Here is a 14,522-nt window from a genome sequence, read left to right as displayed (position 1 = left end):
TCAGGCAGTGGAGGTTCAATTTGTTTACAAAGAGTATAGAATCATTTCAAAAATGAATGTTGAGCTTTGCCTGCATGCTCAGCTTTTTAAACACAGTGTGGGAAGCAGCTGCCGTGCACGAGAGACAGACAAATGCACAGAATGATACCACAGTTCGCAATATCAATGGACGTTTCCATGAAAGTTATAAGTACTGATATTCAATGAGCAATGCCGTCTTGTTTTTATCTATTTACTGGTGTGGATTGGCTCATTACGCTCGCCTCTTCACGTATCGTTGCAGAGATTGACGTCACAGATTTGCTGTGTCGTCATGATTTACACCAATCGTAATACAAGCATTTATTTTGTCCAAATTTATTTGTAATATTGGAGTTATTATATTTATTTGAGATTTATTTGTCATATAAAAAGGTCCACGTGGTCTAAATGGTCAAGGCTCTGAGCTGTCTAATCTGTCTGAAAGGTGTAAGGGGTCTGAAGGGTCTGAGGGGTCCTTTTAGTCCTCTGGGTCTTAAAGGGTTTTCAATGGTCGAAGGGGTCGCAGCAGTCTAATGTGTCGAAACATACATTCCAATAGTCCGTAATTAATAGACGTATGTGTGTGAAATCAGTGTGCAACTGACGTTCAAACAGTTTGTAATTAAAAGATACATAGTCACACAGCTTCACTGTGAAAGGACCATTCCGAGAGTAGGAAATTTATAGACGTTTATGTGGTTTGCAACCAACATTCAAACAGGACGTGATTAATAGGCATTTCGTCACACGGCTTCAAGGACAATACTCTGTTATGGTAGTTTCTTTGGATGTTTTGCACCGCATTCAACAGCTCAGTTCATATTGGTGATGTGTCTGGGTGCCCATGGTAGCGTTTGAGACCAGTCGATTTAGATTGTTGGCCTTGACACATCGTGCCGGATGAGTAACACGAACGATTTGACATATTCATTGTTTCTATATTACCTCCATCAACAGATTAACAAGATGGCAGGATAAAAGTCGTAAATGCTGAGTTGAACAAACGTCCTGAACTCAAGGACTTAGTTAAGTAAAGCACGTCGTCTGGGATCCGGCCGTCGGTTTGACGCCGAACGCTGCTGATTGTGACGTCATCGATTCCCTCTTTGAAAATTCTATCTATATTCGATTTTTTGAATCCGCTATCACCTGCGTAAATACATGGAATACATAATGTGAAGATTTTGGAAGTATGAACAGAATATGTTCGGAGAAAAGTGTGTTAGCAGGAGAACGCTTCATCGACGAACCTTCGGCCTTTCATGGGTGCACATCGTCGGGAGTTTTTGCAGTATGGGCTGCAAGATATTAACTTTTTGGACGAGTTGATCAGGAAGGTCTCCAAGTGTTTCGTTGTGCAGAGGCACACCCCCTTTCTCCCAGGTTCGTTTTCAAGTATTTTCGGCTTTTTTGAAAGTTATTTTTCATCCTTTCATTCTTCAATTCTTATCTGGCAAGCATGAAATATGTCCAGGCTGCTCCGATTGACTTACTTATAATAATAATAATAATAAAAGTACCTTTTAAAGTTACCAGTCAATGCATAAGCTGAGAATGAAATCTCAGTAAAAGCAAACTAGTTATGTGCACAGGTGCACCTTTGAGACATTAATACTCTCACCTCCTCGCACAAATTCCATGGCCATGTAGACGAATGTATCTGAATACTTGACGAACAGAACATCAACTGTATATAGAGAGAGCAGAGTTTCACAAAGTTAAAAGAATACAAAGTCATTCCAAAGGCTTTTTCATTCCAAATACCATCATGAAATTCCAGAGTATAGCATTATGACTGTCGCATACAAATTCCTTATCAAACACATATTGGCAAACATTATAAACATTTTGTTTATATTTTATGGTTATAGTTTCAATTTTAAAGCTGTTTGTGCATGTCACAACATAAGAGAGGTCCTTGTGCTTAAACAACAAAAGACCTATTGTGTTTAGAAGTATGAAAAGTTCCATGGCAATGGGGGGAAAAAAACGATACATACCGATATTCGGATGTTTTAGTGAAGAGATCAGAGCAGCTTCCCTGAAAAACTGCAAGAAGAACAGAAATATGTCCATATTATATAAAGTTAAAATAAATAACAGACTTGTAAACAAGGCTGAGGAGTTCCTTCATGGTGCACCTCACCTCAAAAGCCAACAACAGACTTGTCATCCTCCATTGTTCTCATCTATTGCATGAAAAATCAGAACTACTCAGGTTTACAAGGCACTTGTCCTCAGTTCAACAGAATATTGCTCTTGCCGATTTGATGGGTCCCCAGCATCACATCTGTCTCTTGCAGAGTCTGTGCAATCTGAAGCTCTCAAATTATTGGCATCTCCAGCAATGTGACCACAGTACAAGATCTGTTTTTCTCACATCACAGAGAGGTCAGTGACCTGCTTTTATTTTTTAACCACCTCTTCTGCAGGAGCCTGGAATATCTCCCCCAGCTTTCTTTCTCTCTCTCTCTCTCTCTGTCTCTCTCTCTGTCTCTCTCTCTCTGTCTCTCTCTCTCTGTCTCTCTCTCTCTGTCTCTCTCTCTCTGTCTCTCTCTCTCTGTCTCTCTCTCTCTCTCTCTGTCTCTCTCTGTCTCTCTCTGTCTCTCTCTGTCTCTCTCTGTCTCTCTCTGTCTCTCTCTGTCTCTCTCTGTCTGTCTCTGTCTGTCTCTGTCTGTCTCTGTCTGTCTCTGTCTGTCTCTGTCTGTCTCTCTGTCTCTCTGTCTCTCTGTCTCTCTGTCTCTCTCTGTCTCTCTCTCTCTCTCTCTCTCTCTGTCTCTCTCTCTGTCTCTCCATCTCTCTCCATCTCTCTCTCTCTCTCTCCCTCTCTCTCCCTCTCTCTCTCTGTCTCTCTCTCTGTCTCTCTCTCTGTCTCTCTCTCTCATATTCTCTCTCATATTCTCTCTGTCTCTCTCTCTCTCTCTCTCTCTCTCTCTCATCATTGTGACCCTCAACAAGGTGCTCCAGGATGCAATTGGTCTTCCAGTTACCACTTCCTGGTGAAGTTCCCAAGATATAAGCTTTCCACACACCTCCACTCTTTTTTTTTTTCTTCTTTTTGTATACCTTTTCTTAAGATGACACATTATAAGAGATAGTTTTCATTATTATTATTGTTGTTTGAGAGAGTTTTCATCAGATTAGGTCATGGAAGTGTTGGAGAAAAAAATCGTGAGGTGAATGGTGAAATTGAATCGATAAACGCAGGGGGTCGAAACAGCTCACGTGGTTACAAGAGAAGCACTTGGCTCTCACTGAACACTGACCCATGCACATTATGTGATATTTTCGAAGTCTCAAAAGAGCATAACTCTGTGAAAAATTGACAGAACACCATGAAACTCGAACTTGTTATGTAACTTCTCACAATAAAGCCATGTACCAAGTTTCAGTTGAATATGTCAAAGAGTATGGGAAAGAAGTCGGAAAAAAACATGGTGGGGACGGGACAGACGGCCAGACAAAAAGTAAACCTACAGTCCCCTCCGGTGAAACCAGAAGGGGACGAATAAATGGGGAGGAGAGGTGGAAATTGGAAGACAGAAAAGCATGTATTTACATAAATTACAGAATCAATTGACAGTACTTTACCATAACAATACATTTGATACAGTTATGATTACCCTACATCCAGAATAACTCATAAACCAGAATAACCCGTTTACCTTATCTATTCACTCAATAAATACGAGAGCAAACAAGGAAATTCACAAACAAAGATGATCAGCAAGCCTGGAGGGAAAGCCTGGAGGGAAAGCCTGGCAAGGAGTCTGATGGCAGTTTGGTTCCTGTCCCAGTGGTTGAACAGAGTGGGAGAAGGGAGTGGTTGACTGATCATTCAAGGAAGGAACAAAGAAGGAACAAGGAAGGAACAAGGAACACAGCTTGTTCGGCAAGACGTGACACAGTAGTCCTCTCTGCAGGCTCAGTGCATCCAGCAGCACCGAGATGAAAACAAAACTCTTCGGACTCCAGCGAGCAATTCGATTTGCGTCTGCCTTTCTAAATCACTTCTCTCAGCGGTGTCTGTGGCGGTGTAATGATCATTGTAATGATTTTACTGACATGTATCTAAACCTTACTTTGTGAGTCAGGTTGTTTCGTGCATATTGCCTTTGTGGTTTGAAGTGTACATCTGGACAGAGTTCTGAAGAAGAAACAACAACGACACAAGACGTACAAAACCATCCAGGTGGGCAGAGTTTGTTTGACTCAGGTGAGCAAGAAACGAGACATTTTGGAAAAGTTACTGAGACAGGAAAGATCGAAAGAGCGTCGAGGTTTGGCTGAGTAATACGAATACATATAACAACTATTTATTGTTTTCACCCACCACGGAATCATAGTAAAGTGAGTAATTATTGTCTCAGTTTGATGATGTTCTTACGCCGGATGATTGTCTTATTATTAAACACAAGATTTAACCATTTCATTCCATTACGATTTGTACTGTTCAACCTTTGATCTGTTTATGTTCGATTGTCTTTGTGACTTTGCAAGCACAAAATTATTTATTCATTTATTTGTGTCTGCAGTTACCGTTGTATTAAAGAGAGCAGTGAAGAACCGCCTGTGCCTTTGCCTGTTCGTGACAATCTTTGTCCGACGCGTTGAAACTTGCAGGTGGAATTACGCTACGTGTTAAGTGAATGCTACACGTTAACTGATGCTCGTACAGGTGGTCTTCAGGTCTTTGTAATCCGCCATCTTAAGGTATTTTCACTCGGTGACAGAACATAACGGCCCAGCACGTGATCAATGAAGTCAGGTGACCAACAGACCTGCGGTGATGCTAATTCTTGGGTTAACACCCTACCTCTCAAGGCCATGTGTGACTTTAAAATAACATTTAACGAAGGGATAATAGAGTATGGAAGGATCACAATTAAATCTGTCTCGACATACTCCAACACATTATTATCCTTTGACACAAATACTTATGCTTTACAAGGATTTACGAGGAATTAAGGCGCATGAGGAGGCCATTCGGCCCATCATGCCTGCACTACACCAATCCCGGATTTAATCAATCCATCGATACCCCTTCCCTTCGTGTGCAACCTTTTGGCTGCTACTCATTTTCAGACTCATTTCATCGACCTTGGAAGGATGACAGGCTAAGTCAACCAGCTGGTGTTAATTCAGCAGCCAATGGGGCTTGAAATCAGGACCCTAGGATCCCAAGCCACAATGTGAACAGGTAAGCCAACATCAGGTTAAACATCTAAAATGCTGAACATTTAAAAACGAAATAACTACACCACGTTACCCCCTTTAACTCACACCAAATATATATATATATATATATATATATATATATATATATATATATATATATATATATATATATATATATATATATATATATATATATATATATATATATATAAAAAACAGCCTGCACCTGTTGCTGCGTTTGAGCCTGTGGAGTAATTGCTGAAATCTATCTATCCGGGTTCTTCCTGACATCTTTGTTGTTCCTTTCACATTTCTTTCTGCTTTTTCACATTTCTCCTGATTCATCCTCATGTTTTCTTTTTCTTTTCATTTACCTATTTTACTCCTTATTTCTCTCTTCCTTTATCTCTCTGTCAAGGAGAAGTGAATTCTTGCAGAAAGTTTTCTGTGAGGTGCACTTGGCTGTGCCTGGATGGGTTTGATGGTCATCCAGTGGCGGCTGAACCCCAAATTCTATCCAGGTTCCTTCTGATGACTCCAATGCAGTATTTAATCTTCCGTTTGATGATGTACAGTACGTGTATATGTCCATGTATACAGCGCCTATAAAAAGTCTACACCCCCCTTTCAAAATTTTCACCTTTTGTTACTCTTTAGCCTGAAATGAAATTGCCTTAAATCAGACTTTTCCCACCTTTATTTACATATTTTATTTGCATATTTACATATTGTAATAAATTTTCTGAAATTTGTATAATTTGTTTTTCACTTCGAATTTGTGGGTTATGATATGTAAATAAAGGTGGAAAAAGTCTGATTTAATGCAATTTAATTCCAAGCTACAAGTCAACAAAAGGTGAAAATTTTGAAAGGGGGTGTAGACTTTCAATGGGCACTGTTTATATATTCTTGGAACAATGATACAATCAGCCATAGCACGTCATTGCCTGTAGTCTGGCCACACATTGACTTGGATGGGACCCATGTACTAGACATGACCTCCAAAAAAACCCAACAGATTGATACTGGAGGCATGGCACGTCAAGAGCCAAGAGGGTGGTCTAACTGGTGAGACTGTGGACATACCTACACAAAACACACCTCTGCTTCAGATGGCAAAAACTGGATGGTGCAAGCAACGGAATAAGGTGAGCAAATAACAGCAAACTGCCTGGTCCTCAACACCACACCCACGCTTACACAACACCACATGGAAACTCTGCCAACCTCGCAACCCACATATAATCACATCCAACCCAGACACAGATTGCCAACCTCATCCCACCACCCCCCCCCCCATTTTCCCTGGCACCCCTTGTTCACACAAACTTACTTCACTGCAGTTTCCTTTCTTGCAACATTTGACAGCCACCTGCAATAGATGTAAAGAAACAACTCATCTCAAAATTTCTGCAAAACAACTAAACGTGGTAAATGTGAATACAGTAAGTTCTTAAATATCACAGGTTTTAACCAATCAAGGCAACTTCTTAATGAACCAATTTAATCATCACGGGGTTAATTTCTACCTCTTGCCGGATTTTGAGCTGACCTGTGATGGTTATCTCGTACCACGAGCCTTTCACACAGTTAATATAAGGGAATGACGCCAAAGTGTAAAACGATTTAAACAAAAGTGGTCCTTTTAATGTTATTTATTCACTGGTTTACAGAACAGCAGAAGGATTTTAAAAAATAAACACATTAACAGGTTACAAAGGAAAACAATTTCAGATGTTAAAAGGGAAGGAATGGTGGGGGTGAGGGGGCAAGTTTAATCACTTCTGAACTTTTACTCTTATTCAACACAGCAGGAGACTTCATTGTAAAGCCGATTTAAATTTATTTTAAATGTTTATTTCAATTGTGATGTGTTTATTTTTGGCTGCCGTCTAGTTACCTCATTATTTTATGGAGGCCCAGGAACCTAACTCTCTTTTTCCCATAAGAAATAGGTTTTAACTGTCACAGTTTTGACTATCACAGCATTTTCCAGGAACGTAATCCCTGTAATATTTAAAATGTTTACTCTGTACAAGAATGAACAAAATTAAGAATTTCTTTCCATTCTATTCTCCAACGAGCTCGCTTTCTTGATCTACAAATGAAAGGACAGTCCTGTGTGGCTCCACAAACGGGTGAGCCACCAACTGAAAATCAAATAATAGATTATACTCATGGTCAACAACTACATGCCTTTTCAGATAATGTACATGTAAAAGCAAGTCCAAGAACAAGATCATTCCTCGGTGTTGTCTGTTGGTTCGGAGTTTTTCTCACAATGTCGTCAAGAATGGCTTGATTTTCCGTGAGAGGTTAAATGATAAAAGATCCACATCCACTCCTGACAGGCCCAACAAGCAAGGATTTGTACACCTCCAATGCACCACAGCAGAACTGCCAAAATGATCATCAGGCTTCGATTGATTCTCCAAGCATGGAAACTACATTATTAGTATACATGTAAACACATGCCTGATGTTGGCTTAATGGTTAGGGTGGTGGGCTTGGGATCCTAGGATCCTGAGTTCAAATCCTGCTTGGCTGTTGCATTAATACCAGGTGGGGTTGACTATGCCTGTCATCCTTCCGAGGTTGGCAAAATGAGTGCCAGATTGCTGGTATCCTGTGTCGGAGTGGCCACCCGTCCAAGATTGTGCCCAAAAGCCAAGGAGACCGCTTAGGCAGCACCAATGCTCTGCACAGTGTATGGTCCCAATGGATGGATGGATAGATGTAAAAACAACTGCAATGCACTGTGGTCAGCTGTACTAACTCTACAATGTAATAACACTGCGTTCAGCCATAATTCAATAATTCAACCATAACAAACACCACGCCTTGCCGTGCATCAATATTGCTCCCACAATACACCTCTTGGCTTTACCTCATTGCCAGATGGCAGGTGGTGAGCCAGGAAAACTCGTCCAAATGTTCCCTCGCCAAGAATCTTTTTCACTTGAAGGTCAGGATCCTGAATACAAATGCCACAAACACGCCAAGTACATATTAGTCAGTTGAAAACCACTTTCAGTTGTGCAGGGCAAAAAAGGGACGAGATATCTGCAATCACAAAGCGATCACCGAGGGTAAGTCTCCCCTGGCTTACCATTGGTGATCACCTGCAACTTACCCTTGGCCCATGATCCAATGATGGCATATTTTGTTTGGGCCACCACATGACATTGACCTACATTTATAGCCAGAGTGTAAATTTAGAAAATATGTACCCATCGACAATCTATCCAGAAACTCAACATCATGAAAATTGGAGGAAAATTATTTCAATTATGATCAAAAAGTTGTTTTTTGGTAATTATGTCACAATCCAAAAACGTAGGTCAAGGACATAAATCAACTATCAAGTAGAAAACTTCAATGCATGTTCACTATTATGATGCAAGAACATCTTGGGAGGCAAAGCGGTCTTTAAGATTCTGCATCTACAAAATTGAGCGATCACAAAAAAACGACTCTTTTCAGACCGCCATTTGACCTTGACATTTAATCCAGAGGGGTATGATGCAAGATAAATGTAAATGTGCCTTGCTCGAAGCCAATGGTCGGCAACCCAATTAACAAGAAGAGCCATTTTTTCAAATTTGGTCAAAAACACGACATCCAAAGAGCCGCCACCCACGTAAACCCTATTTCAATGATTGAATAACAGGACAAAGACACACACATTGATTTGTAATGCAATCCATGTTCAACGAGTTGGTATCAATGAAAGGGGCCATTAAATTTTCTTCAGTACATTGAAAGTCAGCTTACCCATATTTACCTCTGCCACCGAAGGTGGAAAGAGGTCCTGTTTTCACCCCTGTGTGTATGTCTGTATGTCTTTTTGTGTGCAAGATATCTCAAAAAGTAGTGGACGGATCCTGATGAAAGGTGGTGGTCAGGTTCGGTGTGCGACAAAGAAGAAGTGATCAAATTTTGGTGAAGATCCGGATCCGGATCTGGCTACTGGAATTTTTTAGTGATTCTCCACCATTGAGAGATCGGGCCACAACGATATATTGCACGATATCTCAAAAGGTTATGGACGGATTCTGAAGAAACTTAGTGGACACGTTGGGTATGTGACAAGGACGAATTGATTCAGTTTTGGTAAAGATCCAAATCCATATCCAGCTAACAGAGTTTTTCAATTTTAAAAGTGATTCTTCACCATCGAGAGATGGGCCAAAAAAAAAAAAATATATATATATATATATATATATATACAGTGGGGAGAACAAGTATTTGATACACTGCCGATTTTGCAGGTTTTCCCACTTCCAAAGCAAGTAGAGGTCTGTAATTTTTATCATAGGTACACTTCAACTGTGAAAGACGGAATCTAAAATAAAAATCTTGAAAATCACATTGTATGATTTTAAAATAATTAATTTGCATTTTATTGCATGAAATAAGTATTTGATCACCAACCAACCAGTAAGAATTCCGGCTCTCACAGACCTGTTCGTTTTGCCTTTAAGAAGCCCTCCCATTCTCCACTCATTACCTGTATTAACTGCACCTGTTTGAACTCGTTATCTGCATAAAAGACAGCTGTCCACATTCAATCCATCAGACTCCAACCTCTCCACAATGGGCAAGACCAGAGAGCTGTTGAAGGACATCAGGGACAAAATTGTAGGCCTTCACAAGGCTGGGATGGGTGACAGGACAATAGTCAAGCAGCTTGGTGAGAAGGCAACAAATGTTGGCGCAATTATTAGAAAGTGAAAGAAGTTCAAGATAACAGTCAATCTCCTTCAGTCTGGGGCTCCATGCAAGATCTCACCTCGTGGAGCATCAATGATCATGAGAAAGGTGAGGGATCAGCCCAGAACTACACGGCAGGACCTGGTCAATGACCTGAAGAGAGCTGGGACCACAGTATCAAAATAAACCATCAGTAACACACTACACCGTCATGGATTAAAATCCTGCAGCGCACACAAGGTCCCTCTGCTCAAGCCAGCGCATGTCCAGGCCTGTCTGAAGTTTGCCAATGACCATCTGGATGATCCAGACAGGAATTGGGAGAAGGTCATGTGGTCTGATGAGACCAAAATAGAGCTTTTTGGTTTAAACTCCACTTGCCGTGTTTGGAGGAAGAAGAAGCATGAGTACAACCCCAAGAACATCATCCCAACCGTGAAGCATGGAGGTGGAAACATCATAATTTGGGAATGCTTTTCTGCAAAAAGGCCAGGACGACTGCACCATATTGAGGGGAGGATGGATGGGGCCATGTATCGCGAGATCTTGGCCAACAACCTCCTTCACTCAACAAGAGCATTGAAGATGGGGCGTGGCTGGGTCTTCCATCATGACAACGACCCGAAAAACAGCCAGGGCAACTAAGCAGTGGCTCCGTAAGAAACATCTCAAGGTCCTGGAGTGGCCGAGCCAGTTTCCAGACCTGAACCCAATAGAAAATCTTTGGAGGGAGCTGAAAGTCTGTGTTACCCAGCGACAGCCCCGAAACCTGAAGGTTCTGGATAAGATCTGTATGGAGGAGTGGGCCAAATCCCTGCTGTAGTCTGTGCAAACCTGGTTAAGAACTACAGGAAACGTCTGCTCACTGTAATTGCAAACAAAGTTTTCTGTACCAAATATTAAATTCTGTTTGTCTGATGTATCAAATACTTATTTCATGCAATAAAATGCAAATTAATTATTTAAAAATCATACAATGTGATTTTCAAGATTTTTCTTTTAGATTCTGTCTTTCACAGTTGAAGTGTACCGATGATAAAAAATTACAGACCTCTACGTGCTTTGTAAGTGGGAAAACCTGCAAAATCAGCAGTGTATCAAATACTTGTTCTCCCCACTGTATATATATATATATAATGATAATTCAAAAATTGATTGGGCCTGATATGTTCTACTGGATCAGACATTGCGTGGCGGAAGTATGCGCTCCACTGACTGCCCTTCGAGTTTCGTATGATTTCTCCTGTGGAGTTTATTTGGAGAGTCGTTCGATGTTTGGACAGTGTGCTGTCGTTTTCATTTTCAAGCAGGACTTCAAACTCACCTCGTTCAATTGGTCTCTGTGTGCTGTTTATGAAATTCATAGTCGAAAACACTTGCTCGCACAGGTAAGTCGATCCGAAGATGGACAGAATGCCAAATGCATATCTCTTGATGTTACTGTAGGTTTCCGGTAAATAATTCCAAACTACAAACACACTTTGTTCTTGATTTTTAAGTTCAAACATTTCAGTCCATCTGTGTTGAAGTGCCAGGGTCGATCTGTGCCTTTCTAGATTTTCGAGTTTGGTCACGAAGCCTCTGAATTTAGATCTCCACATGTCCTTGTCCTGCAAATCGGCCAGTTCAAGTTCTAGTTCTGCTCGGTCTACTCCTGTAAATGCTAAAACGTCGAGTGCAGAAGTGTCTGTTTCAAGGGGTTTCAACACAAATAATAAAGTTTCATTTTCCTTTCTGAATTCCTGAAATCACCCTGAGAAGGCTTCTTGCATTTCCAGTGTCACATTTTTTCGGTTCTTGGTGTCAAGTTCATAGTTTTCTCCTGTTTGAATTGTTTCAGTGATGGGAAATGAGCCACAAACCGATCTCCGTGTCTCTCTCAAACAATGCTCGTTTTCACCCAAATGATAGCACCTCCTCTAAAAACAAGTGAGCTGTGTTTCCCTTTCCTTGTAGTTTTCTGTTAAGGTCACTTAAAAGTGAGGTGGTGTCTTCCATGAAGGGAAATCCCTGTACACACAAACACACAGAGACACACACACACGTGCGAACACACACACACACACACACACACACACACACACACACACACACACACACACACACACACACACACACACAGACACAGACACACACAGACACACACAGACACACACAGACACACACAGACACACACACAGGCACAGACACACACACACAGACACAGACACAGACACAGGCACACACACACACACACAGACACAGACACAGACACACACACAGACACAGACACACACACACACACACACACACACACACACACACACACACACACACACACAGACACAGAGACACACAGACACACACACAGACACACACACACAGACACACACACACACACACACGTGCGAACACACACACACACACACACACACACACACACACACACACACACACACACACAGACACACACAGGCACAGACACACACACACAGACACAGACACAGACACACACAGACACACACACACACACACACACACAGACACACACAGACACACACAGACACACACAGACACACACAGACACACACACAGGCACACGCACACGCACACACAGGCACACGCACACGCACACACAGGCACACGCAGACACACACACACACACACACACAGAGACACACACACACACACAGGCACACACACACACACACAGACACACACACAGGCACACACAGACACACACAGACACACACAGACACAGACACACACACACACAAAGACCATTTCTTGGACGTGAGAATCTCATTCCGAATCCCTCGAGAACATCCCTCATACCTCACAAGTCAAGCCTCCAAGTTAAAATCCTTGGATTGTTGTTCCGTAGACAGTCTGACATGACAACCAATCCTTCCTATCGGCACAATTACCACAACAAAATAACGAGTAAAAATTCGCCATTTTAACAAATGTAAACACAATGATGCAGGACACGTGGAGTTTCCTTTTGTTTGTTGGTAAAATCCAAGATGGCGGACAGAAAACGTGGTGACGTCACACGTACGTGTCCCCTCCATTGAAGGGAGTTTTCAAAATAACATCTCGTTTGTTGTTTCGACACAAATCGTTCATCACGGGATTTTTGTTTGCCTGCCCAGTGAGGATCAGGGAGTCGCTATCTTTTTACAAGGGGAGTTCGAATGGTAAACTGAGGCTGCAAAACAGGTTGAAGTAATAATATTGCCGACAAGATGGCGAAAATAACCGCGTAATGGAGAGCAGGCTGTGCGTGGAGCACAACGTGTCAGTCTTGTTCGCAGAATCCACCGGTTATCTGATGTATTGTCCTGTTTATCATTGTCCGAGTTCGAAAATATTATTTTATCCTTTCACGAGACTTACAAGGATTTTTCTGAAAATTAATTTATAATAAGAAAAAGGGGGATTTTATCGGTCAGGCTTGGGAGACACACTTAAATCCGAAAAGAGCCACAGGTTGCCCCCCCTCCCCTCCCCCCCCCCCGCCGCTCTCGGCTATCTCGTGATATGAGGACAATTTCGTTCTGATCGGACAAACCTTAGTCAAGTGATGGTGAAAAATATTAAAATGCCCGACATGTTCCCGTGGATCAGGCATTACGTGGTGGAGGTATTCGCTCTTCCGACTGTCCGAGTTATCATTAAAATCATTTTCATGAAAAATCCGTTATTTCCATTTGGAAGGAAAATATATATATATATATATATATATATATATATATATATATATATATATATATATATATCAATTATTATACACTATTACGTGATTTCTCATTCTGATGCCAAATTAAAAATTCAAAAAAATTCAACTTGTCAGTTATTTAATAAAGATGAAGCCTGGTGTGGGCTTCGTGGTTAGGGTGGTGGTGTGGGCTTAGTGGTTAGGGTGGTGGTGTGGGTTAGTGGTTAGGGTGGTGGTGTGGGTTAGTGGTTACGGTGGTGGTGTGGTCTTAGCGGTTGAGGTGGTGGCTTGGGATCCTAAGGTCCTGAGTTTGAGCCCCGCTGGCCACTGAATTAACACCAGGGTGTTGACTCAGCCTGTCATGCTTCCGAGGTCGGCAAAATGAGCACCAGTGTACTGGTAAAAGGGGCACTGCATCAGCGGCATAGCCATGCCCCGAACCAATGATGCAACCAGCAACCAAAAAGGCAGCACACGATGGTAACAGAGATAAATGTACAACTACATTTACCTGGAGATCCAGATCAGGTTGTGACGTGAACCCAGACATTTTGATGAATATTTTCAACGATCACCACGACGAAAATATGCGCAATCTCTCAGAGTTAGATTCGCTGCAGAGGAGAAATACAAGCTCTGTGACATCACAGTTGATTGTTGCCAATGGCAACGCTTTCCGAAGTTGGAATCTCCTGGCCACAGTTAATTTGGAGAATATTAAAATGATGTTTTATTTTTATTGAATTTTCATTCTGTGCTTTGGTTTGGGTTCATCTATAAACATATTTTCAAGTGTTTGTTTATTTGTGCGTTTGTACGTTATTCATTCATGGCTGAACGGTTGCACCTCCAGGCCCCAAATTTTGGGTGTCGGTCCTTAAGAATCCCACCTCCCTTTCCCGAGCAGTGC

General features: G+C 41.6%; 1 protein-coding gene across 8 annotated transcripts in view; it reads right to left on the bottom strand.

The window, feature by feature from the left end:
• Positions 1–14,229, bottom strand: part of LOC147007739 (uncharacterized) — a 50,831-nt gene extending 36,602 nt beyond the window's left edge. For 7 of the 8 annotated variants that reach the window (XM_085866497.1, XM_085866498.1, XM_085866494.1 and 4 more), the window contains exons 1-5: positions 14,124–14,229; positions 8,087–8,173; positions 6,533–6,571; positions 2,022–2,070; positions 1,643–1,708 (exon numbers count right to left, since the gene is read on the bottom strand). In XM_085866497.1, the coding sequence (XP_085722623.1) occupies positions 1,643–1,708; positions 2,022–2,070; positions 6,533–6,571; positions 8,087–8,173; positions 14,124–14,162 (280 nt within the window). In that variant the 5' untranslated portion in view covers positions 14,163–14,229. The remainder of the gene's footprint in view (positions 1–1,642; positions 1,709–2,021; positions 2,071–6,532; positions 6,572–8,086; positions 8,174–14,123) is intronic. The other variant, XM_085866502.1, reaches the window with a different exon arrangement.
• Between the last annotated feature and the right edge of the window lie 293 nt (positions 14,230–14,522).

Source organism: Eptatretus burgeri, unplaced genomic scaffold (genome assembly GCF_056783735.1).
Source record: "Eptatretus burgeri isolate ZD-2024b unplaced genomic scaffold, Ebu_testis_v1 Ebu_testis_scaffold_32, whole genome shotgun sequence".
Taxonomy (NCBI): Eukaryota; Metazoa; Chordata; class Myxini; order Myxiniformes; family Myxinidae; genus Eptatretus; species Eptatretus burgeri.
Note: the sequence above shows the minus strand (reverse complement) of the source record. Positions and strands in the feature narration are given on the sequence as shown.